The sequence below is a fragment of the Malus sylvestris genome, chromosome 17, assembly GCF_916048215.2.
Source record: "Malus sylvestris chromosome 17, drMalSylv7.2, whole genome shotgun sequence".
In the NCBI taxonomy this organism is placed as follows: domain Eukaryota; kingdom Viridiplantae; phylum Streptophyta; class Magnoliopsida; order Rosales; family Rosaceae; genus Malus; species Malus sylvestris.
In genome coordinates this window covers 20820548-20847773 of record NC_062276.1, presented here as the reverse complement: position 1 = coordinate 20847773, position 27226 = coordinate 20820548, and the positions used below count along the sequence as shown (strand labels likewise).

General features: G+C 36.9%; 1 protein-coding gene, 2 long non-coding RNA genes and 3 pseudogenes across 4 annotated transcripts; 2 read left to right on the top strand and 4 right to left on the bottom strand.

The window, feature by feature from the left end:
- Nucleotides 1–110: 110 nt before the first annotated feature.
- LOC126611882 (uncharacterized) lies at nucleotides 111–959 on the bottom strand (annotated as a pseudogene).
- Nucleotides 960–1376: 417 nt separating this feature from the next.
- LOC126611881 (uncharacterized) lies at nucleotides 1377–6036 on the bottom strand (annotated as a pseudogene).
- Nucleotides 5755–14259, bottom strand: LOC126610967 (protein OXIDATIVE STRESS 3-like). 2 transcript variants are annotated; one of them, XM_050279148.1, is made up of 3 exons: nucleotides 13898–14259; nucleotides 12997–13190; nucleotides 5755–6235 (listed from the first exon to the last, which is right to left on the bottom strand). In XM_050279148.1, exons 1-3 carry the CDS (start codon nucleotides 14140–14142, stop codon nucleotides 6036–6038), a joined length of 639 nt encoding a protein of 212 aa, XP_050135105.1. In that variant the 5' UTR covers nucleotides 14143–14259; the 3' UTR covers nucleotides 5755–6035. The 2 variants fall into 2 exon arrangements, with proteins under 2 accessions (XP_050135105.1, XP_050135106.1); XM_050279149.1 differs by having other exon boundaries at nucleotides 6050–6235; nucleotides 12908–13190.
- On the top strand, nucleotides 9717–10806 carry LOC126610969 (uncharacterized). The gene is made up of 2 exons (XR_007618655.1): nucleotides 9717–9988; nucleotides 10364–10806. It is a non-coding gene; the product is annotated as an uncharacterized LOC126610969 (long non-coding RNA).
- Nucleotides 14260–21577: 7318 nt separating the features above from the next.
- On the top strand, nucleotides 21578–22755 carry LOC126610968 (uncharacterized). The gene is made up of 3 exons (XR_007618654.1): nucleotides 21578–21987; nucleotides 22088–22188; nucleotides 22427–22755. It is a non-coding gene; the product is annotated as an uncharacterized LOC126610968 (long non-coding RNA).
- Nucleotides 22756–23566: 811 nt separating this feature from the next.
- On the bottom strand, nucleotides 23567–26991 carry LOC126610965 (uncharacterized; annotated as a pseudogene).
- Between the last annotated feature and the right edge of the window lie 235 nt (nucleotides 26992–27226).

Below are 27226 nucleotides of genomic sequence, written 5' to 3'. Positions count from 1 at the left end.
ATAAAACCCACAAGGTACCGCAAAGCCAAAATCGCACCCAGAAATCCAAAACAAACCAATAAAAGCAAAGCGAAACAAGTCAACTTGCAGCAAACTACTCAAGTGCACTGCTACGAATTGGCATTGGCCACCATGGGAGCATGAATGAGTAGAGCCCTCCTTCGTAGGCTACGAATTGGCATTGGCCACCATGGGAGCATGAATGAGTAGAGCGACAATGGTTGGTCGAGTGGTTTTCTACAATCTTTCACCACTTTCTTGTACGAATGTTGCACATCATGATATCTCCATCCACCTCTAGATAAAAAACATCCTAATCATTTGGGTCGAAATTTAGCCTCTGAACGACTTCTGCATCATCCATATACATTTCTTGATCTAGGGAATAAACCTCATGTTTACTCAAACACAATTTGCTACCTCCCTCAGCCGGAGAATCATCATCTCATTCTTTCAAATCCCAGACGAAGTTCTGGTATCTCTGTGAAAGTCACTCATCCGCACAACCCCTCGAGACACACTTGAGCACTCCACTACAAAATTCAAGTCTTTAGGATAATCAAATACAGTGAAACGACATTCATGATCAGCGAATGGATCCAAACCAAGATCCAGAAAACAGCCATCACAATGACCCGACCAGTACAACACTCCATTGTACACAAAGGCCATATGATCGAGAGTATCATATATAATTCCTTGTGGGGATGATACAACTAACTCTCTCCATTTGCCCATCTCTGAGAGAAAATCTCCACCTTGAAGTTGTAGAAATGTCCATCAGGATCAAAGTTAAACTCATCATTAGGATGAAGAATTCTCACAACCTTGTACCTATACTTATCATTAAGGTCCACAGTGTCACTCTGATCGTCTTCCTTAAAGTAAGGACTGTCGCAGATGAGTCCCATTGGCATGAAGCTTAGGGCGTCTCTATATAAAATCTTTACTCCAACCATGTTATCTAGGTTAGGAAGTCATAATGACAAATGCCGAACATGAATAGAGTTTTTTTTTTTTTCTTTTTAATGTTATGGAGATCATCAATTTAAATCATAGTTTGTAAATCATATGAAGTGATTGTTGAGAATTAAATTATTACTTAAGTGTTAATTAACGTGCTTAATTTCTATTGATGAAACTTATTTACAAACGTGATTTAAAAAATCAGTCTACCTACCATTACTCTTTTTATTTATCGTGAGGAAGCAACATATGGTTGTTGAAATTGAAAGTGATTCAGTCGTGCTGTTGCCAACCTTAGAGAGCTGCAAACAAATTATATTTCTGTGTTGGGTCCAGTTGTTAACGATGCAATGTTCTTCTTGATCAAGTCATTTCATCAAGTCAAGTAAGCCACACGAAAAGTTCAGTTCTTAACGCTCCACCTGCGGATAAAAAATATCCTCATCACTTGGGTCGAAAGGTAGCATCTGAACAACTTGTGAAACCATCCGGATACATTTCTTGGTCTAGGTAGTAAACCTCGTGCTTACTCGAACACAATTTTCCAGCTCCCCCAACCTTATAATTATGATCTTATTCTTTCAAATCCCAAACGAAGTTCTGGTATCTCTGTGAAAGTCACTCATCCGCACAACCTCTCCAGACACACTTGGTCACTCCACTACAAAGGTCTCGCCTTCAGGGTAATCAAATACAATGAAACAACATTCATGATCATTGAATGGATCTAACCCAAGATCCAGAAAATAGCCATCACGGTGACCCGACTAATACAACACTCCATTGTATGCAAAGCTCATATTATCGAGACTATCATATAAAAATTCCTTGTGGGGATGATACAGCTAACTCTCTCCATTTGCCAGTCTCTGAAGAGAAAATCTCCATGTTGAAATCGTACGAATGTCCATCAGGATCAAAGTTAAATACATCATTAGGAGGAAGAATTCCCACAACCCTGCACTATACTTATTAAGTTGCATAAAATGCCCTTTCTGATTGTTTTCCTTATAGTAAGGTCGCCTCTCGCAGATGATTCCCACTGGCACGATGTTAAAGCATTGAGTAGGGGGTGGAGAAAGAGCAATGCATTCCATGGTGTACGGATTGCATATGAAGTAATCATTGTGATAATACCAGCCATTGGCGCACAAAATCAAGTCATCGTACGTGCCTACCACAACTGGCTCGTTTTTTAACCCATGGAAACTCTGGAGTCTTTACAACATAAGAGTTAACACTTCAGATAACAGGGACTGAACTCTGTTAAGAAATTCCTCCCCATTGCGGTCTATCAATGGGCGCACAACCAGCATTTTCTTTTCAATTCAGAGACGCAAAGGGCTGTCAATAAATTAGGTGTGGAGATGCAAGGCCGTCTCTGACATTTTGGGGGCCTTGTGCGAATTTAATAAAAAGGCCCTCCTTATTTAAAAAAAAATGTTGTTGGACAATATATCCATACAAAGCTCAACGATCAATATCAAAACTTAATTAAAATCAGCATCCCTCTTACTAATTGAATAATCTCCAAAATAAAATCATGATTTTGGGTTCATCTATAAAAAAAAATGGAGCACAACTAAAATAGAGATATGAAAATACGTTTGTATTTGTGGAAGAAAGTAATACACAAGTTAGTTTTTTTATTGCTTAATAGAAAAGTAGAAGAAAGTAGTACACAAGTTTTTTATTGTTAAAAAAAGAAGAAAATTAATATATTGAGTTCAAGCTCCGCTTAACCAATTGTAATGATGATAATTTTTCTTTTCAGCTTAAAACTTTTTTTATTAGAAATTTATACTCATGTGTAATATAAGGGAGGATCAAAAAATTTGGGGCCCTGTGCCACCGCACCTTTGGCACACCCCAACGCCCCATTTGTGGAGATGAGAGTGAACCAACGCTTACACACAAACTTGTTTTCAATTAGGATTTTAAAGGATTTTTATAGAGTCCATGCAAATCTCTAGGTATTAAAAAATCCATAGATTTTGAAAGATTACCGTCAATAAGAGATTTTATAGGACTTGATAAGGAATGGTAAGCATAACAAAATCCTACCTCCACCCCTAGGATTTCTTTTCAACCCCTCACTTTCTTTCTCTCTCTCCCTACACTGCAACTCCAACTTTCTTTCTCAATCTCTATTTTTTCCAAGAAACCCATCCTTTCTTCCTTCTGGCATCTCAGCCACCCACCACATCCTCTCAATATACAATCAATATACGATTGTATACAATCGTATACAAAGATTGCAAAGTTGATCATACCTTTGGAGATAGGACTTGGCGAAGGCAAGAGAGGGGGTGTGGATAATTGAAGGGTTTGAGTTGCATTTGCTGATGGGCTTTCATTTTTCCTAACTTTCCAGCATCCATTCTTCTCTCTCGCATTTGCTGATGGACTCCTTCATTTTTCCTACCTTTGCAGCATCCATTCCTCTCCCTCTCTCTCGAATAAGAGGAATCACTTTTTAGAAAAATTCAAAAGCCGAAAGCGCTTTCATGAATGAATGATTATGGTGGAAGGTTTCTGTCGTGGAGGACCATGGACATGAAGGATAGGAGTTACCTTAGAGAATTGGGCACAGTTCTTCATTCACTTTCAAGTTTATTCTTATTTTTATTTAAAAATAAATTTTAAAATGGCAAGAGAGTCTCTCAAAATCCATTTAAATCTTTAATCAAAGTCCATAAGAATCCTTTCAAACCTTTAATCAAAATCTATAAGAATCCTTAGAAATCCATTTGAAAGTTGTAAGGATTCTACATTCCTTTGAAATCTATTACTTAAAAAAATCTTTTAAAATCGTATGAAATCCAAATTGACTACACCCCTTTAGTATTTTAGGTTTTCTTTAATGTTTGGTTTTCTGAGCTTAACTAGTTAGCATTAGGGTTTTGGTTTATTATCTTTTAGGGTTAAGGTTAGCTTATTTTAATTAGTGTGCTTGTTATTCAATCGAGAATAGTTAGTCACGATGTAACTTTTTGATGTTTTGTAGCTGTCCTGTTTCCATATTCTTGTTTGTTTAATAATATTTTTATTTCTTTGTAGCCTTGTTTTTTTATTCTTTTAGATCTAATCTGCTTATGTTTGTTCGTATCAATTTGCCTATGTTTTTGTCCAATTTCGTTCCGTGAAACTTTTTTCGTTTTCTGGTTGAGTTACCCTTTCGTTGAGGAAATTTAGAAAAATAACCAAATTTTAGATTCCATATAGAATTATAGCCACTATTTTAATTTTATGATAATTATAACCAAAACTTGATGTAAAAGTACTAATATACCCTTAATATTAGGGTTTCTCACAACAAACAAAACAAACCTTTAGGCCTCGTTTGATAGCCCATATAACACACCGGATAGGATAAATAGTACGGATGCAGGTGTTTGGTGCAAATTTGTACTAAATAGTACCCGGATTAATTAAACTGGCCCCACACATTTTATACGGTGTACGCCCGCTAAATTATCCTCCCAAAATCCTCTGTATTATTAGTCGGGTAGTTTCGCTTCCTCCGCTCTCTCCTTCCCGTCTCGCATCGTGCCCTGTGTCTTCTTCTCCTCCTCCTCATCCCCTCCCTGCTCCGGCCAAAACCAACCCCTCTTTGCTTTCCCCAATTTCTCTATTCAACCCCACCTGCAAATTTCTTCTTCTTCTCTCTTTGTTCCCACTTGCAAATTTCTTTTTCTCTATCTGTTCTGCCTAAACCTAACCCCTTTTCGTTTTCCCCAATTTTGTAACTACAAATTCCTTCTTCTTCTCCATCTGTTCCGCTCAAACCCAACCCTTTTTGTTTTCCCCAATTTTGCCATCCAACCCCACCTGCAAATTTCTTCTTCTTTTCTACCTACTCCACCCAAACCCAGCCCCTTTTCGTTTTCCCCAATTTTGGTTTTGGCTGGATGACGAAAATTATGAACAATTGCGTTGAATGATATTAAAATTTTACTTCTTTATTCCTATCTATTTGTCCAATCCAATTTCCGCTGCAACATTTGGAGAACTGTAATCAAGTGGGGGACCTGAGGGTGGAGCTGAACTTTTGGAATTGTGCTTCATATATGTGTGAATAATTTTGGACTAGGGTTGTTGAATTGTTGATTGGGTGTTGAAGTATTGCTTTGTTGTGGTTTACTGGATAGAATTGTTGATTTTTTTTTTCTCTTATCTTATCTGGTTCAGTACCAAACACAATATAAATAATAAGGTCATTAATCCGAGACTGCACCAAACGCCCAACTAATTTAGTCAGTACTATCCGATGGCTATTTATCATATCCGACATAAATAGTCAGTACAGTCCGAAGTGCCAAACGAGGCCTTAAACTATCTTAAAATGAGAAATTAATCTTCATCACTTTTTTGTTTTCACTATTCACTTTGCATATGCAATTTTGTATTCTTTCTTCATCCACTGGAAAAATATATCGGAATGTATGCAATTTAGTCAATGAAACACTAAATCCAAGTATCTAATTAAAAAAATAATAATTAGCCATGAAATTAGTACCTTCTTAAGAACATTCTCATAGATTGTCTTGCTAATTAAAGAGAAAGCGAATTCAGTGGCCTCAATCTGCAATAATCCTCAACATTTTAAGGTAGTTTAAAAGTTGTATTGTGGTTGTTATGAGAAACCCTAGTATTAAGGATATATTAATACGTTTACATCAAGTTTTGATTATAATTATCATAAAATTAAAATAATGGTTATAATTATATATGAGATCTAAAATTTAGTTATTTTTCCAAATTTCCCCTTTCGTTGTTCTTACAAAAAAAAACAAAAAAAAAAGAAAGAAAAATAATCTGTTAAAATCTGAAGCCGGAGTCGCGCCGAGCCACCAGCCGCTATGTTTGTTCTTGTTCCCTCCGCAACGACGAATCCACCACCATCTCACGCCTGTCTTGAACGTCCTGACGAACCCAGTTCCGTCCCATCTGGCACCACCATCTGTACGCCATTGTCAAACCACTTGTATCCCTCCCGCATACCTGTAACGCCAGCACTGAAGGAACCTGCAACCAGATCCCAGCCCGCGCTACTGTTGCCTGATCCATCACGTCCTATCACAAAAATTCACCCGTTGATGTACCAGACCACCACCTACGTACTGCCTTCGACCCGCACTAGACTGCTGCCTGCAGCCCCAACCCGACCCGCCGATCTGACCGATCCACCACACCACTGCTACACCTCTGTCTCGCACCGCTGTTGTACCTGCTGCCATCCCTGACTCCAGATGCTTCGTTCCCTGACCTGTAAGAATATGAATATGAGATAAGATGATTGGGCATTAGTTGTTTGTGTTGGTAATTGTTTTTTAACAGGATCGGAAACGGATGTCGTTGGACTATCGATCACAATATGGTGTGAAGGATATGAACAGAGTGAATATCGAATTGAATGTTTTTCTGACATAAAGGAATTTACAAATATATAGATATGCAAGTAACCTTTCTGGAGAAGTTGTGTTCTTCAGCAGAAGTTATAACTTCTCAGGTTGGAATATAACTGTTCATATCCTTTAATTAATTAATTAATAATATTATATTATATTATTTTCTTTATTAATTAATTAACTTATTTCACTACAATCATATGTATATTAATGTTATGGTGTACCTTCACATATGATTACACATATTGTGAAAACCATGTTATCATAATCATATTCCAACATCTCCCACTTGATTATGATGACATAAATGGTTTCCTATTCTGATTTGTTTCTCAAGAGTATTACTCATAAACAAATTGAATGTAACATCAGATATGTGGCTTCTTTACCTGGTGCGCACCATTCCACTTAATCTGATGACATTTTACTCTTTAGTAAAATGGCATCATATCCAAGTAACTAGGAAAAACAATCCATACCCGGTTACAAATGATGACTTAGCCCCGCACTATACGCCACAGTGTTATATAAATTATTTCTTGAAGCTTATTATGGATTTTACTTTCAAGACGATTTATTATAACCTGGTTACCTCGCTAGTGCCCTCTATCTTTAACCGACCAAGTACTAAAGAACCAGATAGAGTCGCATCTACTTGTCCATGTTTCAGGCGTCCCTAAAACCATACAACGATGCCCGCCGCACGTCTCACACTACAACACATCTAGATGTTTTGCAAACCCATTGTAGTCACATGCTCTCTGAATTTTTCCAGAGACAATCCCTTGGTCATCGGATCGGCCACCATCTCTTCGGAGGGTATGTAGTCGACCTCTACCTCTCCTTTCTCCACTATATCTTGTACATAGTGATATTTAACATCAATGTGTTTTCCTTTGGAACTATTTGCTCCACTCTTTATCAGAAAACTGGCGGACTTATTATCACAAAACACATTGACGTGCTCCTTAGGTATACCTATATTTAAATTATCGATAAATCGTTTAGCCCATACTGCAGTACTAACCGCTGTGCTACAAGATATGTATTCTGCTTCCATGGTAGACTTTGCAACACAGCTTTGTTTCTTACTTAACCAAGAAACAGTCGTTCCTCCAAACAAGACAATGTTACCACTTGTTGACTTTTTGTCATCCAAGTCGCCTGCGAAATCTGCATCGCAATAACAAACTAAATCTAGATCATTTAATCCGAAACATAGTTTCATACTATGGGTGCCTTTTAGATGTCTAATAATTCTCTTTACTGCCGTCCAATGTTGCTTTCCGGGGTTGGATTGATATCTACTTACCAATCCAACTGCATGACATATGTCAGGTCTTATGCTGGTCATAGCATACATCAAACTTCAAACTGCTTGGGCATATGGAACATTTTGCATATCAATGATGTCTTGCTTATGTACCGGACACATATTTTTGGAAAGCATCATTCCTTTACAAACAGGTGTACTAACTGGCTTGCAATCTTGCATATTAAATCTTTTAAATATTTTATCCAGATAATTTTGTTGATCCAAATAGAGTGTTTTGGCATCTCTATCCCTAGTAATTTTAATTCCTAGAACATAAGATACTCTCCCATATCTTTCATTTCAAATTTGGATCCCATATATGACTTAGTCTTTTCAATCATATCTATAGAGTTACCTGCAAGTAAGATGTCATCTACATACAGTGACAACATACAAAAATTATCTTGGCACTTCCAAGAGTAAACACAATGATCCAATGGATTTATTTTGTAGCCCATTTCTATAATGGCTTGGTGGAACTTTAAATACCATTGTCTTGATGATTGTTTAAGACCGTACAACGACTTTCTTAATTTATAGACTTTGTTTTCATGTCCTTTGACATGATATCCTTCGGGTTGAATCATATAGATGTCTTCCTTCAAATCTCCGTTCAAGAATGCTGTTTTGACATCTAACTGATGAAGTTCTAAATCCATTCTAGCAACAATTGCCATAAGTATACGAATGGATGTAAACTTCGCAACTGGAGAGTAAGTGTCCACAAAATCTATACCAGGATTTTGAGTATAACCCTTAGCTACAAGTCGAGCCTTAAACTTATCCAGGGTACCATCTGATTTGTACTTCTTACGAAGTACCCATTTACAACCGATGGGCTTTCTTCCATTAGGTAGATCAACCAATTCCCAAACTTCATTTTTCTTTATGGAATCTAGTTCTTCATTCATTGCTTGTTGCCATTGTTCAGACTCAAAACTATCCATTGCTTCTTTATAATTCCTTGGGTCTGGATCTCCCACTGAATGATCTACCTCCTCAAAATTGAAAACAAAGTGATCTTTCAAACTTCTAGATGGTTCCCTTTTTCTTTTACTCCCACTGATTTGATCATTTCTCCCACTATTTATATCTTCCATGATAATATCATGATCATCATCCATGTGTATGTCATGATCGACATTGCTATGATCACCCATGTTAACGTCTCCCACTTGATCATTGTCAATGTCAGCATCATGAGACAAGTCTAAATCAATATGGAAATCTTGATCATCCATAGGAGAATTTGCTTCTTCTAAAGATTCCAATTCGTGTATTGGTTTAAACAAATCAGTAGTTTCAATAAAAGTAGCATCTCTACTTTCGATCAATCCTTTCTCAGGATGATAAAACCTATATCCGATACTATTATCAGGATATCCTATGAATTTACATTCCAAAGTCTTTGCTTGTAATTTATTTCTTAATGGCTTTGGAATGAGGACATGCGCTTTACAACCCCAAACTCTTAAGTTTGATAAATCGGGTTTTCGCCTATGCCATAATTCATATGGAGTTAGTGGCTTTGCCTTTGTATGAAATGCTCAGAATTAAAGAGCTGATTTTGACTTTGTGATGGACAACACTTTGTCTTTTCACACTGTTTCCCACGTGAAGACTTCCCAAAAGCAAGTTCACTTTTCAATGTACCGTCAAATTGCTTAGAACCACAAAATCCTTTATATTTTGTTGGCTTCCCACGTGATGCCTCTGCACTGTTAGGTTCCAACAAATCACCAAAACTAGTGGCTTTTGTATCTTCCCCACGTGAAGCCTCCTCCAAATTAAATTCAACCTTTTTATGGTCAAAACAATATTCTTCTTCTTTATTTTCAAAGCAATGCCCCCTTTCTTCTTTATTTTCAAGGGAACTTTAACGAAAAGCACCCGGTACTGTTCACTTTAACGAAAAACCACATTTTTACACTAAAAAGTCAATCCTGATACTATTCACTTTACCCTTTATTTTGTCCTTATCATTCAAACTCAAAGTTTTCAAGCCCTTTTCATTAGTTTTCCTTATTTTCAAAGCACTCTCTCTGGGAAAAATACGATCGTTCTCCTTTCTTAATAAAATTTGTCCCGCAGCCCGGTGGGTAATCACGAACAGCAGAAACAATTTGTCTTCGAAGAAATCGATGTCGACGGTGTTGTGTATTACCGCAAGAGGACGAGACTGCGGCTGGAGGACGTGACCACGGTGGAAGATTACGACCACGCCGGCGAGTCCACGGTGGAAGGCGAGACCACGGTGGAGGCAGAGGATGACTTCGAATCAGACTTAAAGGTGCAGGTAAATCCCTTGGACTTGGTGACCAAAATCTAGGAAAGGGATTTGCACTTGTAGTTTCAAATTCTTGTGTAGATTCGGTTTTTGCAGGCAAAAATCCCGAGTGAAATGGATTGTCTGAGGGCCTAATGGGACTGTAAAACCTTTCTGAATTCTGATAATTGTCGGATGAATTTGTATGATGAAATGGTTCAATTTCAGAAAGAATTTTGTTCTCTGTCGAAAGTAATGGTGTAGGGGAATAAAGTTCAAATTGTTGGGTTAATTCAGGCCTAGGTTCAAACGGGTTGTAGGATGGGATTTCGAATGATTGGGTAAATTATCTTGATTCATGAAAACCAGGCTCTGAGACCACTGTTGGTAATTGTTTTTTAACAGGATCGGAAACGGATGTCGTTGGACTATCGATCACAATATGGTGTGAAGGATATGAACAGAGTGAATATCGAATTGAATGTTTTTCTGACAGAAAGGAATTTACAAATATATAGATATGCAAGTAACCTTTCTGGAGAAGTTGTGTTCTTCAGGAGAAGTTATAACTTCTCAGGTTGGAATATAACTGTTTATATCCTTTAATTAATTAATTAATAATATTATATTATATTATTTTCTTTATTAATTAATTAACTTATTTCACTACAATCATATGTATATTAGTACACCAATGTTATGGTGTACCTTCACATATGATTACACATATTGTGAAAACCATGTTATCATAATCATATTCCAACAGTTTGAGTCCAATAAGAATAAGAAAACCTTATAGAAGATGGAACTCAGTTCTTGGCAGTAGAGGATTCTATTGCAGAGATAAACTGATTTGAATTAGGAAGACTTAAGTAGTTTTCTATAAGGATTTTAATAGGGAATCCATATTCTAATGTGAGAAGGATATGTGTGTACATATATATATATATATATGGCAATCTCTTCTCTCACAGGTGCACGCTCTTGTTGGAACTGAGTCCTATTTTTGGTTAGAGCATTAGTATCCTGACAGAGAGAAGAAGAGTTGTTGCGTTCAAATTAGCAGTGAACACTCATGGCTGCATTCAATGGAAATTCTTCAGGTCAGTATGTTTTACTTTTATAAGGATTAGTGTTCTGTGTTTTGATCTTGGTTGTGATTTATGAAACTGAATCTGATCGGTGTAATAAGTTTAACATGTGGTATCAGAGCCTTGGGTTCATGTTCTTAAATTCAATCAATAAAATTGAACGAATTCGAAAAAAAAAAAAAAAAAACATCATTCTTCAGGTTTCGAAATTGGCTTCAGACCTAAAACTGAGCATAGGAAAAACGGTGCGTTTTAATAAAATATGATTGTTTGATTTTCTTGAGTTAGAATTCGAAACCTATCTAGTTTGGGGTTTTAATGAATCGTAATTACGACTCTTCGTTCTTCCTCTTCCTTTCTGGATTTCAATTTTAATAATCTGGGTGTTTCATGATGGTTCAAACCTGATCTCAAGTACTATAATATCTGTGATAAATGCTTCCGCTGCTGGATATTCATGCTTGTTCTCCAGAGTAAGTTCTTCGAAACTAAAATTAAAATTGAAAGTCAAGTTCAGTTGTTTTCCGATTCTACTGGTATTACATGATTTGAACAACATATGATGATTTTTTCTTGTTATTGTTGATTATATGATCATCTGTGGAAGAAAGCCATTTAGGGCTTCAGTCTTCTTCAGAATTTCTGATTTAATGCAGAACAAAATCAATGCACTGAGTTGTGTATGCGACAAATTCTATTTTAATGGAATGATTGTCCAAGGCTACATAATTTTCAGTCCTAAGCATTCAGAAGGGAATCTTTTATTCTATATATACTTATCAGCTTTTGTTGTTATGATGTGCTGCTGCACATCTGCCGCTATGCCGACCAAGCCCGCCTGACAAGATTTGTTGAACCCACCAACCCGTATTGCACCTGCATCAGACCCGCGCCACTCACAGCTGCCCGCATCAGGTCACCACCGCGTCAGGCCGCATTCGTTTTGTCTGCCCCACTGTTGCTGCCTGACCACCCCACTGACAACCACAACTGCAATCTGATGAACCCGCGATTTCACTCGCGATCTGACGATCGATTGATGCATTCATGCAATTGTTTGCCCTAAAGTAATCTATCAACCTTTAAATGTTTCCTCAATAGTATTTATGCGTAGCTGACAGCCACCATAAGTAAAACATTTTTAGGATCTAAGGCAGTCGGTGTGATATTGATCAAAGGCGGTATTCATGGTAAATGAAAGAAATTGAGGGTTCATCTCCTGTTATCTTAATCATCGATTTATTCGACACATGTGGATGATTAAATGGTCTTCAAATTGAATAATTTTTTTAGAGATAACCTTTAGTGATGATAATGAGTATAAACAATTTCAATTATACTTATTGTATAGTAAAATAATGTCACATTAGCAGGGAAGGCAGAAGCCCTCGTTTCCAGATTGGAAAGAAGTATTGTCATTTAAATCAAACTTTTATGGATGATATGGAGAACCAGATCCTTTTTGGGAATGCATTCCCTTGGGGTAGGGGGAGAATCAGGGGATGTCCCAGATGGGAGGGCAAGCAAACTCAATCCATTCCGCTCCATTGTCATCCCTATTTATACAGGTTGAGCTTTCTTAGAGGAACCGTTAATGTATATTCAATTAAGATTCATCCCAATCTTCTTTCCTTTTTTCTCAGATCATGCATGGAATCTATGCCTATATTCTAAATTCTAGATGTTAATATACGCAGCTGAAAGTGTAAAAGCCAGTACCAAGGTCCACAGACGGGAGAGGTCCAAAATACTAACAAGTATACTTCGACCCAAAAAAAAAAGAAATATATTAACAAGTATACACTGCGTAGTTTACGTGCACACCGGCACACGTACGTAAGTAAAACTACTTTCTTACTGGAATTGGAGGGAGCATATTGTTATTTATGCCGAAAGAGCTGCCTCTAGCTCTGCTGGAAAAAGATGTAGTAGTTGATGGCTTCTTACTCTTAGAAATGGTGGCCTTCGGAAGTGTGTACGATCTGTAAGAACTCAAGCCACCGCCATAGCTCTTGCTTGCTTTTATTGCCTTTCTTTGTTTATATGGAGACTCTTTCTTTGCAAGATCTTCAATGCTCTTGGCCTTTGATAAAGATGTAAAGGATTGGCACTTGCCTTCAAAATACTTTGAAAGTCCTCTTCTGTACATATATCATAAGAAACTTAGCAAAATGCTAACAAATCTTTTGACATACGATATTCTAAACAATTGGAATATATGGTAAGACATTTAAATTTGAGTCTAAGAAAGCGATTATACTGCCCTCGCCAACTAGTCTAATTTTTTTTTTTTTAGCATACTTAATCAAATGTTTCATACTTTCAATGTTTTGTGTGGCAAATGAAAAATGATGATGCTAATTAAATTAGATGTTTCATTTTTTTTTAGGGAACTTTAACGAAAAGTTCCCGGTACTGTTCACTTTAACGAAAAATCACATTTTTACACTAAAAAGTCAATCCTAGTACTATTCACTTTACCCTTTATTTTGTCCTTATCATTAAAACTCAAAGTTTTCAAGCCCTTTTCATTAGTTTTCCTTTTTTTTTATGGGAACTATTATTTCCACTCCAAAAATCTCATTGTGCACTCCTCGCAAATATATTTTTCTTTCCTTCTACAAAAGTTTGGCGTCCACAATGAGAATTTTGGAGTGCTAATAATAATTCTTTTTTTATTACATAATATAACCTTTTATGGAAATTTGGAAATATATTAATAATATGTGAATGCCAAAACTATCCAACATCCAAAACCTAAAACTATGTATCGTGGTTATAAATTAATGGAAAAGAAATTAGAAATATATTTTTGATGAAATGGCTTTTCCTTTTTCTATATTCTTACTTGATGGGTAGCTGAGCCATGAGATCTGACAAGTCGAACAACGATCCATGAGAATGAAGGGAAGAAGAACATGACGACGACATTGACGATGAAGATGCATCATCTACTAAGTCCGATGAAGATGTCGATGATCTATTCGAAATCGATGTCGAGGATGTTGTGTCGTACATATCATCATGATCTCCTTCCATGATTACCCAGCTATCTTCCCTTTTTGTGTAGTTGTCATATTTTGTGAGACCCATAGATCTTGGTAAAGAAAAAGAGAAGGAGAAGAGAAGAACAAAAGAAACTTATGGATAATAATTCCAAAGAAGTTTCATGTAAATGTATTAAAGTTTGAGCTAATTAGCACATTCTTTTGGGGCATATATGTATATATACAAAGAATATATAACACATGTACATAAAGAGTTTGTGTGTCACATCCCCCGCCTGGGCCCCCACCACATCTCGGGCTCGACTCCACCGTAGCACGATATTGTCCATTTTGGGCCCCGACCACGCCCTTATGGTTTTGTTTCTAGGAACTCACACGAGAACTTCCCAATGGGTCACCCATCATGGGAGTGCTCTTGTGCACTACTCACTTAACTTCCGAGTTCCGATGAACTCTGAAGCTAGTGAGCTCCCAAAAAGCTTCGTGCTAGGTAGAGATGAGAATATACATATAAGGCTTACATGATCCACTTCCATGGGCGATGTGGGATGTTACAATCCACCCCCCTTAGGGCCCGACATCCTCGTTAGCACACTTTCGACCAGGGATTGACTCTGATACCAAACTGACACACCTTGACCTGGGAAGGTCGAAGCATATTGGCCATCACCGTAAGGTGATGTAACCATAAGGGTAAGTGATGTGACAAAGTAAAGAAATTTAAAACTAATTAGAACTAGATATACTAAATAGTGAAAGAGTACGCAATCGTGGGAAGAACCCACTACAACTATTTAGAGCGCAATAGACAGTGAGACTACAGAAGAGTAGTCAAAGTAACTAAAGTACACTTATTACATAATTGTAGTGGATTCTTCCCACGATTGCGCACTCTTTCACTATTTAGTATATCTAGTTCTAATTAGTTTTAAATTTATTCACTTTTTCACATCACTTACCCTTATGGTACGTCACCTTACGGTGATGGCCAACATGCTTCGACCTTCCCAGGTCGAGGTGTGTCATTGTGGATTAGATTGCTTGGTTCCTACAAAAGTGCATACCTATCACAAGTGATTTTTGGTTCCTATAATGCTTTAGATTTTTTTGGAAGAACGTATTTTCATTGTATAATTTTATAATTAGAATCGTTCAATTTCTTAATTTTTATTTGAAAATCATCTTTACAAAAAAAAAATTAACCGAATATGACATTGTTTATGCATCCAGTCCAAATGTATAGAATAAATCAACAGTGTGATACCAAGTAACATATTCATGACCGCCCATTTATTTGAAATATTTGAATGACTAAATCTTTGATTTAAATTTTGTGAATAATCGTCATATGAAGATTAAGAAATTGAACTATTCTAATTATAAAATTTATGCGGCGGAAATACAATATTTGCAATGAGTGAGACATGAATGCAAGTATATTAAAAAATAAATCAAATATGCAATTGACAATTTTTCTTAACTTAAAATTATGGTAAATGTGGACCTGTAGCTAATCTATATAACATGTAAGAATCCATGTACTCCACTGTCTCCCAATTCTTTTCTTAAAAAAAAATAATAATAAAATTAAGAAAACATGCTCATTGCCCTGGTTGTTTCCTTTTCATACATTGCCTTACCCTAAGATTCTTCATTATCTTCTCACTCATGGTTTGAAATAATTGACTTATGTTATGGTACGAACAAAAGAGGATAAGCTCTATATCCTTTTAGCCACTCAAGCAACCACCCACGTACCTACCCGAGTCACCTTTAATTGGACCATATTGTCTAATTTTCAATGGTTCTGATTAACTCGTTCTAAGAGTGGGGTTGTTCTAGATGTACCAACATTAGGACACATTGTTTGGATTGGTATGGACTTATTCCAACATATGCCCTTAACCTACTTCCTTATCAACATTCATACGAGTTACTTAATCAGATTTTATTGTTCTTGATTACTTAGACACCCCAATATATAGTTAATAACTATTAGAGTTTTCCCATAAAAAGGCTTCGACGATTATTTATTAATTTGTTTTCTCTTTTTTAGGTTAATTTTTACAATTCACTCACGTTATAGCACGTAATAAAATATACTGCTATACCCTAGAGTATAACTCGCCTCTTTGTTTTCCCTTGGAAAGTATTGTCGGGGTGTGATTATTTACATCTTTCTTCAATCGAGGGTGAGAAGAGTATTGAGAGTTTGAAGATGATTTGGCATGTAAGGTTATCTCACATTAGATATGGGTGAACCAACAAAACACATACAACCTTGAAGGGCATAAATAGTTATTTCATATTTGTGCATACAAGTCATATAATATTAAAATTTTAAATTGAAAATGTTTAATAAATTGTGGGGTGTCTGTAATCATCCTAAATATTAATGTAGAATATATAGGGATTAGGATAGGAGAGCGCTAATTTTTTACACACATTTTAACACCTATTTTGTAAGGCTCACTTTGTAACATTCTTCAAGGATCCAAACCACTTATAATTCAATAATTTAACCATTTATTTTTAAAGTTTTATCTCAAAGATCATCTTTACCAAAAAGTCATCAACACAAGAAACAATATAAATGTTCGATTAAATGGTAGTCATTTTAGTGTTTCTTTGAAGTACTATATTCGTCTATTTTCTTCACTTTAGTTGAACGCTTTTGCATTTTTGAATTTGTCTAACTTTCTATAACAATGATATATAAATACATGAATTATAATATAAACTATTCGAATCACTAAACAAAAGTGTCACCTCTTGTGTCTCATCACATGAGAAATCAAGGTCCTTGTAAAATTTGAGCTCCATATTTATCTTGATAAGGTCAATCGATATAAAAGAATTATAGATAGGACTTGACGGGCAAAGAACCTTCTCACATCAACTCAGAATTATTCCTTCCGTACAGCCGTGGCCTACCAACCACTATCTCCCTCCCCTTTATCCATCCATATTTATTTTTCCACCTTCAACCCAACCCACCCATCAATATGGTACGTTTACGACGGTCGCACGGAGTTAAGGGTTTCTACTAATTTATATTATTTTGTGTCTATCTTCAACATATTTTAAGAGCGTGGGAGAAGTAATCAGTTTCAAGGACGAAGTCAGAATATATATATATTTTTTTTTTCATGAACTAGCTTGTATTTGTTCTATTTCGTTATTTGCTACTTACCCATGGTGAATATGGTGGTGTACATTTTGAGATTATGGCACTAAATTCGGCAACGCAACGTAATGCATGACATGAATCAAAGACACGAGTCAACTACGGTATAATTCATTTCAGCATTTTGTCGAGTACTTGGAGCATATTGCTCAATTCTTTCGACAGATGGGCACAGGGCCTGCCAAGAGGAGATGAGTTGGGCATTGACAAGTTATTCTACAATCTCCACCGAGGCTCGTTTTTGATGAACTAGCCCCAATACTTGGTTGCGGTTCAGAGTCTATTATACACTAAGATTTTCTGCCATCGCAGATATAATACAAGAACATTTCTCCTTTGGCATAGAAAATATAATATTCAAATTAAGAAAACACGAAAATCGGAGAAATAAACAAATCCTATAACACCAAAGGACAATCATTCCGCCTGCCACTACTACAATATTATCTTGGGAACTTTAACGAAAAGCTCCCGGTACTGTTCACTTTAACGAAAAACCACATTTTTACACTAAAAAGTCAATCCTGGTACTATTCACTTTACCCTTTATTTTGTCCTTATCATTAAAACTCAAAGTTTTCAAGCCCTTTTCATTAGTTTTCCTTATTATCTTTAGGTGGCGAATGATGGTAGCGAATATTAGAAAAATCATGTCGGATAAATTATATCCGACACATCATTTAATTAGTGTTGGATATTAGAAAAATTATGTCAGTTATATCCGACATAAATTTATGGCAGATATCAAAAAAAATCTTGTCGGTTATAACCAACAGAAGTTTTGAATCTTTTTTTTTAATATTTTTGACAAATTCTGGCGGTTTTTAAGTTAATGGTGGCGGTTATAACCGACAGAAATTGACTATTTTATTACTTTACTTTCTGGCGGTTATTATTTTAGTATTCTGACGGTTATAATCGACAAAAATGAAAATTTTATTATTTTAAAATGTTATATTGATAAAAAATAAATAAATAAACACATATTTTTAAATATTTTTTTTCACTCATGACCCTAAGGCCATCTCCAACCGAAGGGTCCAGAGGGCCAGAGGGCCGAAAATAGCCCTAAAACCGTCTCCAACCGAGGGCTAGGCCAGAGGGCTCTGGAATCTGGGAGGGCCCCACGGGATCGGAGAGGGCTGGAGGGCTGGAGGGCTGGCTGCTTTCGGCCAACCAGCCAGCCCCGGGCTGGCTTATTTTTTTTTTAATGTTTTCTATTGTTGTCGGTTAAAACCGACAGCATTAAACAGGTTTTATTTATTTTTTAATAGTTCTACTATTAGTGTTGGTTATAACCGACACTAATAGTTTGAATGTTTTTTAATACAACGGCTAGTAGCCATTGTATTATTTGGCCTTTTTTTTTTTTTTTTAACTTTTTTTTTTTTTTTTAACTTTTTTTTTTTTAACTTTTTTTTTTCCCGTTTTTTTTCCTTTTCATATTAATCAAATTTTGTTTCATATTTTTTTTCAATTCTATTTTACAAAATTTGTTTCAATTTTTTTTTAAATTCTATTTTTTTCCTATAACTTCTATTTTACAAAATTTGATTCATATTTTATTTCCTATAACTTCTATTTCACAAAATTTGTTTCATAATTTTTTTCAATTCTATTTTTTTCCTAGGCCATTTATACAACATTAAATTAAATTAAGTAACATGAAACAACATTAAACAATATGAAATAACATTAAATAACATTAACCAACATACAAATTATACAACATAAAAAAACATTTAACAACATGAAACTTAAACAACATTTTTAAAAACATTTAACAACATAAAACTTAAAAGCCTACTCCATGCTTCTTTTGGCCCAAAGATGTGCAACAAGATCCTGTTGTAGGTACGTATTTGTGGCACGAGAACGTATCATTCTATAGCGCCTCATATACTCATTTATAGAGATACTACCAGTTCTTGGATTGAAAGGCAAATTAGGCCCATCATATATTTTTGCTAGAGCCCTTCTTGACCTATTTGGATCTTCTTGGTCATCATCCGACTCTCCATCAATATACCCATCTCGCTCATCCTCCACTATCATATTGTGTAATATGATGCAAGACATCATGATGGAGTTCAAATTTTCTCGACTCCACCCTCTTGCCGATTCGCTGATAATCTTCCACCGTGCTTGTAGAATACCGAAAGCTCTCTCAACATCTTTCCGGTATGCCTCTTGGTGTAAGGTAAACAACTTTTCTGCATCATTCCTAGGGTTTGGAATTGCTTGGACAAGTGTTGCCCACTTTGGGTAGATGCCATCTGCCAAGTAATACCCCATATTGTATTCACGGCCGTTGATGTAGTAGTCAAGTTGAGGTGCTTTACCTTCCGTCAAGTTATTGAAGAGGGGTGAACGCCCAAGAACTGTAATGTCATTTTGGGATCCAGGGACTCCAAAGAAAGCATGCCAGATCCATGTGTCATATGAGGCAACTGCCTCTAACACAACAGTTGGCTTTCTCGACCTTCCGCTAAAGCTTCCTTGCCATCCAGTGGGACAGTTCTTCCACTCCCAATGCATGCAGTCTAATGACCCTATCATGCCCGGAAACCCACGGTCTTCAGCTTTGTGAAGGAGCCGATTCAGATCTTCTTGATTTGGCTCTCGGAGGTACTCGTCTTTGTAAACCTGAACAATTGTGTTACAAAATTCTTCAAGAGTATCAAGGCATGTAGACTCAGACATACCATGGGTTTCATCCATCGAATCAGCTGAGGAGCCATATACCATCATTCGGAGTGCAACAGTAACCTTCTGATGAGGTGAGAAACCAGGGCGACCTGCTCTGTCCCGCTTCTGTCGAAAGTATGGATTGACCTGCTGGACATCACGAAGTAAACACTCGAAGACATGACGCCTCATCCGGAAGCGACGTCTGAAATCCTCTTTTGTGTACACCGAGTCGGGGTTGAAGTAGTTGTTCATCAGATTGGCATGCGCCATCGCTCTGTTTCGTGGTTTGTAAGAGCGACCAGCAACAGAGCCACCCCATTGAGGTTGTTCCTCAGTTGGCTGACACACCATGGCCGCAGCCATGGATGCTGCCATGTTTTGTGTGTTGCGCCTTACTTCAGCTTCTTCATCAGACTCCTCATCTTCTCGTCTCATTTGCGCCCATTTTGCTTCCAATTTGGAATTGGATGAGGACCCCCAATTGGAATTGGATGAAGATCCAAAGTTGGAATTCATTGCAAACTTGAATTAAAAGAGATTGAATTGCAAGAGATTGAATTGAAATAGATTGAATTTAAAGTTGTGTGAATTATAGCCCAATATCCACCCTATTTATAGCAAAAAAAATTCAAATCCAACGGCTAACTGACGTCAACATGATGTCAGCTACCAACGGCTAGCTGACATCATGTTGACGTCACCTAGTCGTTAGATTTGAATTTAAATTGTAGTTTTTAAATAATAAATTATGTTTGGCCCTCGGTTGGAGACGGTTTTTTGTGACAGGGCTAAAACGAGCCCTCTGGCCCTCTGGCCCTCGGTTGGAGACGGAGGCAAATATGGCCCTATACTGTTCATTAAAATATTAATATCTTGGAGAATCTTTGAGGGCCAGAGGGCTAAAACGAGCCCTCTAGCCAGCCATCGGTTGGAGATGGCCTAAAGTCTAATGAACCCAATTCCCACGAGCCATAAATTTTCTGAGAGAATAATAACAACAGACTACAATCTGAAGCTCTATCATTTTTGTAATAAGGATTATGCTCCCTCACAGGCATGCAACAAGATACAAAGAAATTCAAACAATTTTTTTCAATGCGTCACAAAGCACATTGTCTGGCACATAAACACACATGAACATTTGGACTACTCTATCATATCTGATTTTATTATTTTAAAATGTTACAATGATTAAAAATAAATAAATAAACACATGTTTTAAATATTTTTTTTTTCACTCATGGCTCTGTCGGATATAACCGACACAAACACAGCAAAATTTTGGACGACCACCTGAATAATCTTTTAATGTTTATTTTTTTCCTGCGATTTTTTACACATGCTATCTCGGAGTATATACAAATATATTTGACAGTTGGATCGTTGAAACTAGTTTCGTAGAATACATATCCTATCAAATTGATAGATTTAACAAACACTTAAGAGTTAATGTTATATGCCACAGCCCGTCTCGAAATATATTCTCTGATGGTGTGAAATGTCTAAATTACCCTTGGACGTCGAGTACGTTGTGTAGTGGTGTGGTTTGAGCTTAATATTTTGACCAATTATTTCCTTTCCTAAAAATTTGGAACTTAAGTTTGATTTGTTTTTAGTTTGGTTGGCCAAACCCGGACCCCACACACACACCAACCAATCCCGTCTCTCTCTCCCTCTCTCGGTTTTCTTCCATTTTTCGTACAATACGTATGGTCAACCTTCGAACCTAGCTCACTAATCACGGATCGAGGTTTTGGAAGCCATCTTCGTGTTCCTTGTGAACTCAGGAACACATCCATACCATTTTTAGAACGTGAATCCTTCAAAAACCCGAGAACCCAGAAATCCCAGATTCGAGCACTGTTCATGCAATCGTGATCGTGGAAGTTTCAGTGAATTTTAAGGTTCTACTTTAGGACGTCTTCAAGAAGCTCGGGGAAGAAAGTTGGAGTGTTTTGGACGTCAGGAAATCCCAGTTCACAAGTTTCAAGTTTTGGCCAGATTATCGAGGTTTCTCCGACGAGATTCCGTGGATTTTAGGGCTTAAAATTGGTAAGGTTTTGTTCTACTCGTTGTAAGCTTCATTTTGAGACAAATTTCATGAATTTTGGTTAAGAAATGAAGAAGATATGAAGGTTTCAATATTTTCTAGAAACTGGCGATCGCAACGGCGCCGACGATGGTCTCCGACAAACCAAGGAAGACGAAGGGGAATATTCCGTCAAGTTTGATGGAATATTCTAACGGCGTTAGGTAACACCGTTAATTTCTGTTAAGGTTTTAACAGAATATTCCAAACGACAATCAAGTTTCAGTTAGGGTTTAGCTGCGCGTGGGCGGTTGGAAAATTTTTCTAAAAATATGGAGATGTTCATGGTGTTGAGTAGATCACGTTGGTATCAAACACCCCATTTGAGCATTGTATGAGAAGTTATTTCCTAGTTTTGTGTATGTGCTTTAAATAATGTTTATTTAGTTATTTCATATATAGGTGAGACCTATCCGGAGGACGAGCACCATCAATCGAGGCTCGAGGGCTACGACCCTTCGACATACCAATGAGTGGGCTTTTGGTTTTTCCGTATATACCTATATATTTGAGATTTTTCCCAGAAAATGAATTTGAATGATTATACGTTTTGAAATGCCATGCAAAGTATCTGCCTATTTTATTTATGCATTAGTAGTTGCATATATTTATGATTGGTGTTGCGGACGCACAAGTAACAAAACGTCTTTCCAATTGCATAACTCAAGGCTTCTACGGTTTTAACATTTTACAACTTCACCAAAACCATCCTCAAACATGAGCTATGTGAGTTAGTGTAGCAAACTGTCATTCACGTAGATAACAGTCAAAACAGAACAGAGACCAGTAGGGAACCGAAGCTTACTTCAATGTAGTACCCCATACAAGTAGATTATGATAGTTACGTCACATTCCCTACCCTAGTACATTCAATTCCTAAAACTATTGAGCTCATCCTCATTGTCTTGACTATTATGGTAAATGAATTCATCGGTTACATAATTAAAGATGCAGTTGAGATAACGATATAGTAAGGGACTGTTTGATAACCATTTCACTTACTTCGGTTTTCACTTTTTGTGCTTCAGATATGAGAAAAGTAAATCCGTGGGGGTTGGGGGGGATGAGGGATGAAGAATGGTGATGGGAGAGAGGGGAAAGAATAACAAAGAACGCAAACAAAATCTTAAAAGTGAAAGCAACTAAAAATAGTTTATGGTTTTTAGTTGACATTTCTTATGCATCTCTCCTACCATTCATAATCCACTCTTCTTCATCCCAATTTCTCTCATGTATTTCCCCTCTTTCACTAACACTAAAAATGAAAACCAAAAATTTAAAATCGAAATGGTTATTAAATGAGTGGGCCCTAAACTTTTGCGCATGCAATACAAAATTTTATGACATCATAAGTGACATGCGCATGAAGGACTAACCTTTCCACTAAACACAAATTCAGTTGTTAATGTCTAATGAGGAAGCAAAAGACTTCATAAATGTTTTAAATGCTGCCCATGATTGATGATCCAATAGATTTGTATATCGCAATGCCTAATTGTTCAAGGGGGTTTTCCTTTTGAGATTTTGATATCAAGGCATGAGTTAGAAAACACTTAAATTAGGATAGAATTCTATAATTCAGCCATTGTGCACCTCAAATATTCATACACAATTTAACAACTAAGATACAAATCCTCAACTTAAGTTCTAATTACTGGACACCACACATGCACACACAAACGCACACATAATATATGTACAGTGCCGGTGCACAAAGTTACACTTGCAAATTGAATTGTACAACGGTCTCATGGATGGGACTACTTTTAGAGAAAAAGAATAAGTACCTTTGGTCTTTTTGCAGTTTGCTCAATATAGCATCCAAGTCCATGTGCATAGATTAAAACCAACGGCTATAGTTGTTTCCTACAAGTAAATAACTAATGGGGCATTTCAAAAGATAAAAAGAAAAAACAAAGTCTGGATGGATTTCAAAGTTTAAGAACCAAATGACTAAAAGAAAAAAAAAATGTCAGAGACAAATGTATGAATGAAGATGTTAAAGAAGGAATATCTGATCCGATTAGGCAGCAAGTTTACAGTAAAGGCAAGAACTAAAGTAATACGAGCAATGAAACATCATGCACTACTGGTCTATTAATGTCTCTTCCAACGTAGAAACCTGCACTCCGTGTCAATACACAATGGAAGACGGCTCTGAATGGATAACCTTGAAACATCAACGAAAAGTTCCATATTTTGTTTAGCATGACGCATCATATATGTTAAGATACTTATAATTCTTATAACTATGGTAAAATTTCTATTTATCAGCTAAGCTCCATATATTAGGGTAACTTAATAGCTTCTCGGCTCACAGTCAACCTTCAGGTTAGGTAGTCAGAAGCCAAAAGAAAAGGAGCATTTGAAGATAAATTGTGTACTATGAATGAAATAAAATTCTGCCTCTTTGTAGGGTAGGTAGTGTGATTTAAAAATTGTGGCTCAGGAACCTTTTAAATTAAGAAGGTGCACCTTGGATTTTGAAAATCTGATGAACCAGCAATTCTTATAACTTCACTGTGTTTTTCGTACAGCCCCTCCAGGCATCCACTTACACATTTTTCACCCTTTGGTTTATTACTCTATCCATTAATTTTCCCATAGGCTTTGGTTCCATATGCAATTCCTGGCAACCCAAATACTTTTTAAGGAGGAAAACAAAAGCAAAACTCTAACTGACCAAGATGGCTACTCAAAACAAAATCTGCCGGGGTAAAAATTACTACAGCCATGTTCAATTAAGCACCGAGGAACTTGGCCTACCAAAACTGACTACGGAGATATAGCAAAGATGAGACACAATCATGTGAAACATTAATGATAAAAACTGAGTAAGTAATCAATTGCAAAATAACATAAGAGATGGTAAATTCATAAACCCGCACCTTTAATCTTGGAATCGAATGTTGGTCTAGTGCATTAACTAGTGCAGGTACAATCCTCAAATGATGAAGAATCTGCATTGCCTCAATCAGGATTATAGGCAGTTGCATAAAATTAAAAGCTGCACATCAAACTCGAGAATGGGGATCTTGGAATGATTTCAAAATAATGGTTGTAACTTGTTCCAAATAATTTTTCATCAGCACCTGCACTAAAGGAATGGGTTGAGACATATCGATGGTATAAGGATCGCATATAATGAGGAAATAACAGGTACTGGATGCCTGAATTACTATCCACGTGCTAAGTTTACTAACACAATCTCGTATCTAGCTTTATCATAACAAATCTTAACCCGCCCCCCCCCCTCCCCCCCAGTCTCAGGATAAATGTGCAAAACAGAAAATGTGTATGGTGTATACTTTTCCATCATCTTTTATTGATACTGATTACTGACACACAACGTTATTTGACTGAACTATATAAAAAAAACAAGTTATGATTTTTGTGACTGGTTGGTAACTCAGGTAAACCAACTAACCATCATACTTAGACGATCTGTAGAACAGTCCTATATCATAAAAATATTTCTGAATATCATTAAACAAAAATCAAGCAATTAACCAGTCATAGAACTATTACCATCTCCCCTTTACACTCCTTTCCAATCACTGCTAGCATAGAAATTCCTGCATGGCGCTTCTTCCAATCAGAAGCATCCATGTGCTCCAAAAACAACGCAAAAGCAATGGGAGTCATTGTCTTTTCACCTAAGGCAGTTGATACATTTTTCAGGTATGCAATTCCAAGATCTGTCTTCCCAGCATTCTCAGCCTGCTCGCTTTCCGTGTTGTAACATGCATAGTCATCATTTATACAGAGAAGCAGTTTCATTGGGACTGACAGCAGTTTAACCAAAGTCTGATGCGGTAGCCCCCTCATCGTAAGTACCAGTTTGGTTCCCTCTGTCACTTGCTTCTACTACGGTGAACAAACACTTTGGTTCCCTCTGTCACTTGTTCACTGTCTACTATCTTAAGCATGTCAAGTACTAGTTCGTTAAGGTAGGGCCTCAAGAGTTGTGGCTCTTCCATTACCAACTCTATTAACTCCTTGAGAGCTCCGCGAGCATAGTCTTCTTTCAAGTGACTTAACAAATTAAACAGTTCAACCATCATCCCTCTCAAAAGGTCATGAAACCAATTCCGCCCTAACGAATTCAAAAACAAATGAATCAAACTAACCACAGCACCAAATGTGGCAACCTGAATATCAGCATTTTCCGAATTCAACATACACAAAAATGCCGAGTGGGTAGGATCAATGCTAGGAACTAACGTTTCACAAATAACCGAAAAAAGCACACACCCACAAAGCAGAAAGCTGAAACCTTTCGGAATCCGACTGAAAAGACATCAATAAGTAGTCAATGAGCTCCGGCCCCTCGTTGCCAGTCCTAGAAATCTCTGCTGCCATTTCAGATGCAATGAGACAGAGAATCCTCAAAATGGGCAATGAGCCCTCTTCTTGAAGGCGAACAAGAAATAGATTTTTAAGGTTAATTTGAGCATTCAATGACAACTTAGGCCAAAGGTCACAGAGCACAAACCGAAGAACAAGCGCAGACCTGGCGCGAATCTCCGCGGAAGGCCCATTCCTAATCACAAAGAAACCTTGATGAAAAGCAAATCCGGGAAGTGGTTTCTGCAACAATGTAGAAGGTTATAGGCCTGAGATCTTTGGGGCTCTTGAGGGCTGAAGAGATGAGAAAGGAACGTCTCCATTGGCTGCACTTCATTGGAACTCAGAATTCCGTAGGCTTGCATTTGCAATTGCTGAGAAAATTCCGGCTCCATTGTCGTTCTTTGCTGAATTGGGTTTTCAGGAATCGTCATTCCGAATGTGGGTTTCGGAGGAAACTAGAGGATTATATCGAGAAACCAAAAGATGGGGATTGACGGTTCGGTTTACTGATGAATAAATGGGCTTTGGATTGTGAGACTTGACACACAACACAGGGAAGGTAGAACCAGAGCAAAATGTTGGGGGGTTGGCGCACAAGGAAGATTGTGAGACAAACAAGCTCTGCATTGCCCTATGCAGGGTTTTACATTTTCTCATCGAGAAAAGGGAAATTGTAATATATAAGGAAATATTTGAATTTTATTCCAATTTCATGGTAAATATCCCCTTTTATGCTGAAAATTTTGAGTTTGATTCTTATGGTTAATTTGGGATTGTGGTGCTTTAAAAAAAAATAGCTTATTAAAAAATTTGGAACATCAAATGTGTTTGGTAAAACAAAAAAGAATATTT

What these genes read in the sequence shown, in the direction of transcription:
- LOC126610967 (XM_050279148.1), bottom strand. Translation starts at nt 14,142, where the DNA reads ATGGGTCTCACAAAATATGACAACTACACAAAAAGGGAAGATAGCTGG. An exon ending in ATGGCTCAGCTACCCATCAA is followed by an intron (nt 13,191 to 13,897) that starts GTAAGAATATAG and finishes ATATATGTACAG; the next exon opens with AAGAGGACTTTCAAAGTATT. An exon ending in GAAGGCCACCATTTCTAAGA is followed by an intron (nt 6,236 to 12,996) that starts GTAAGAAGCCAT and finishes ATATTCTTACAG; the next exon opens with GTCAGGGAACGAAGCATCTG.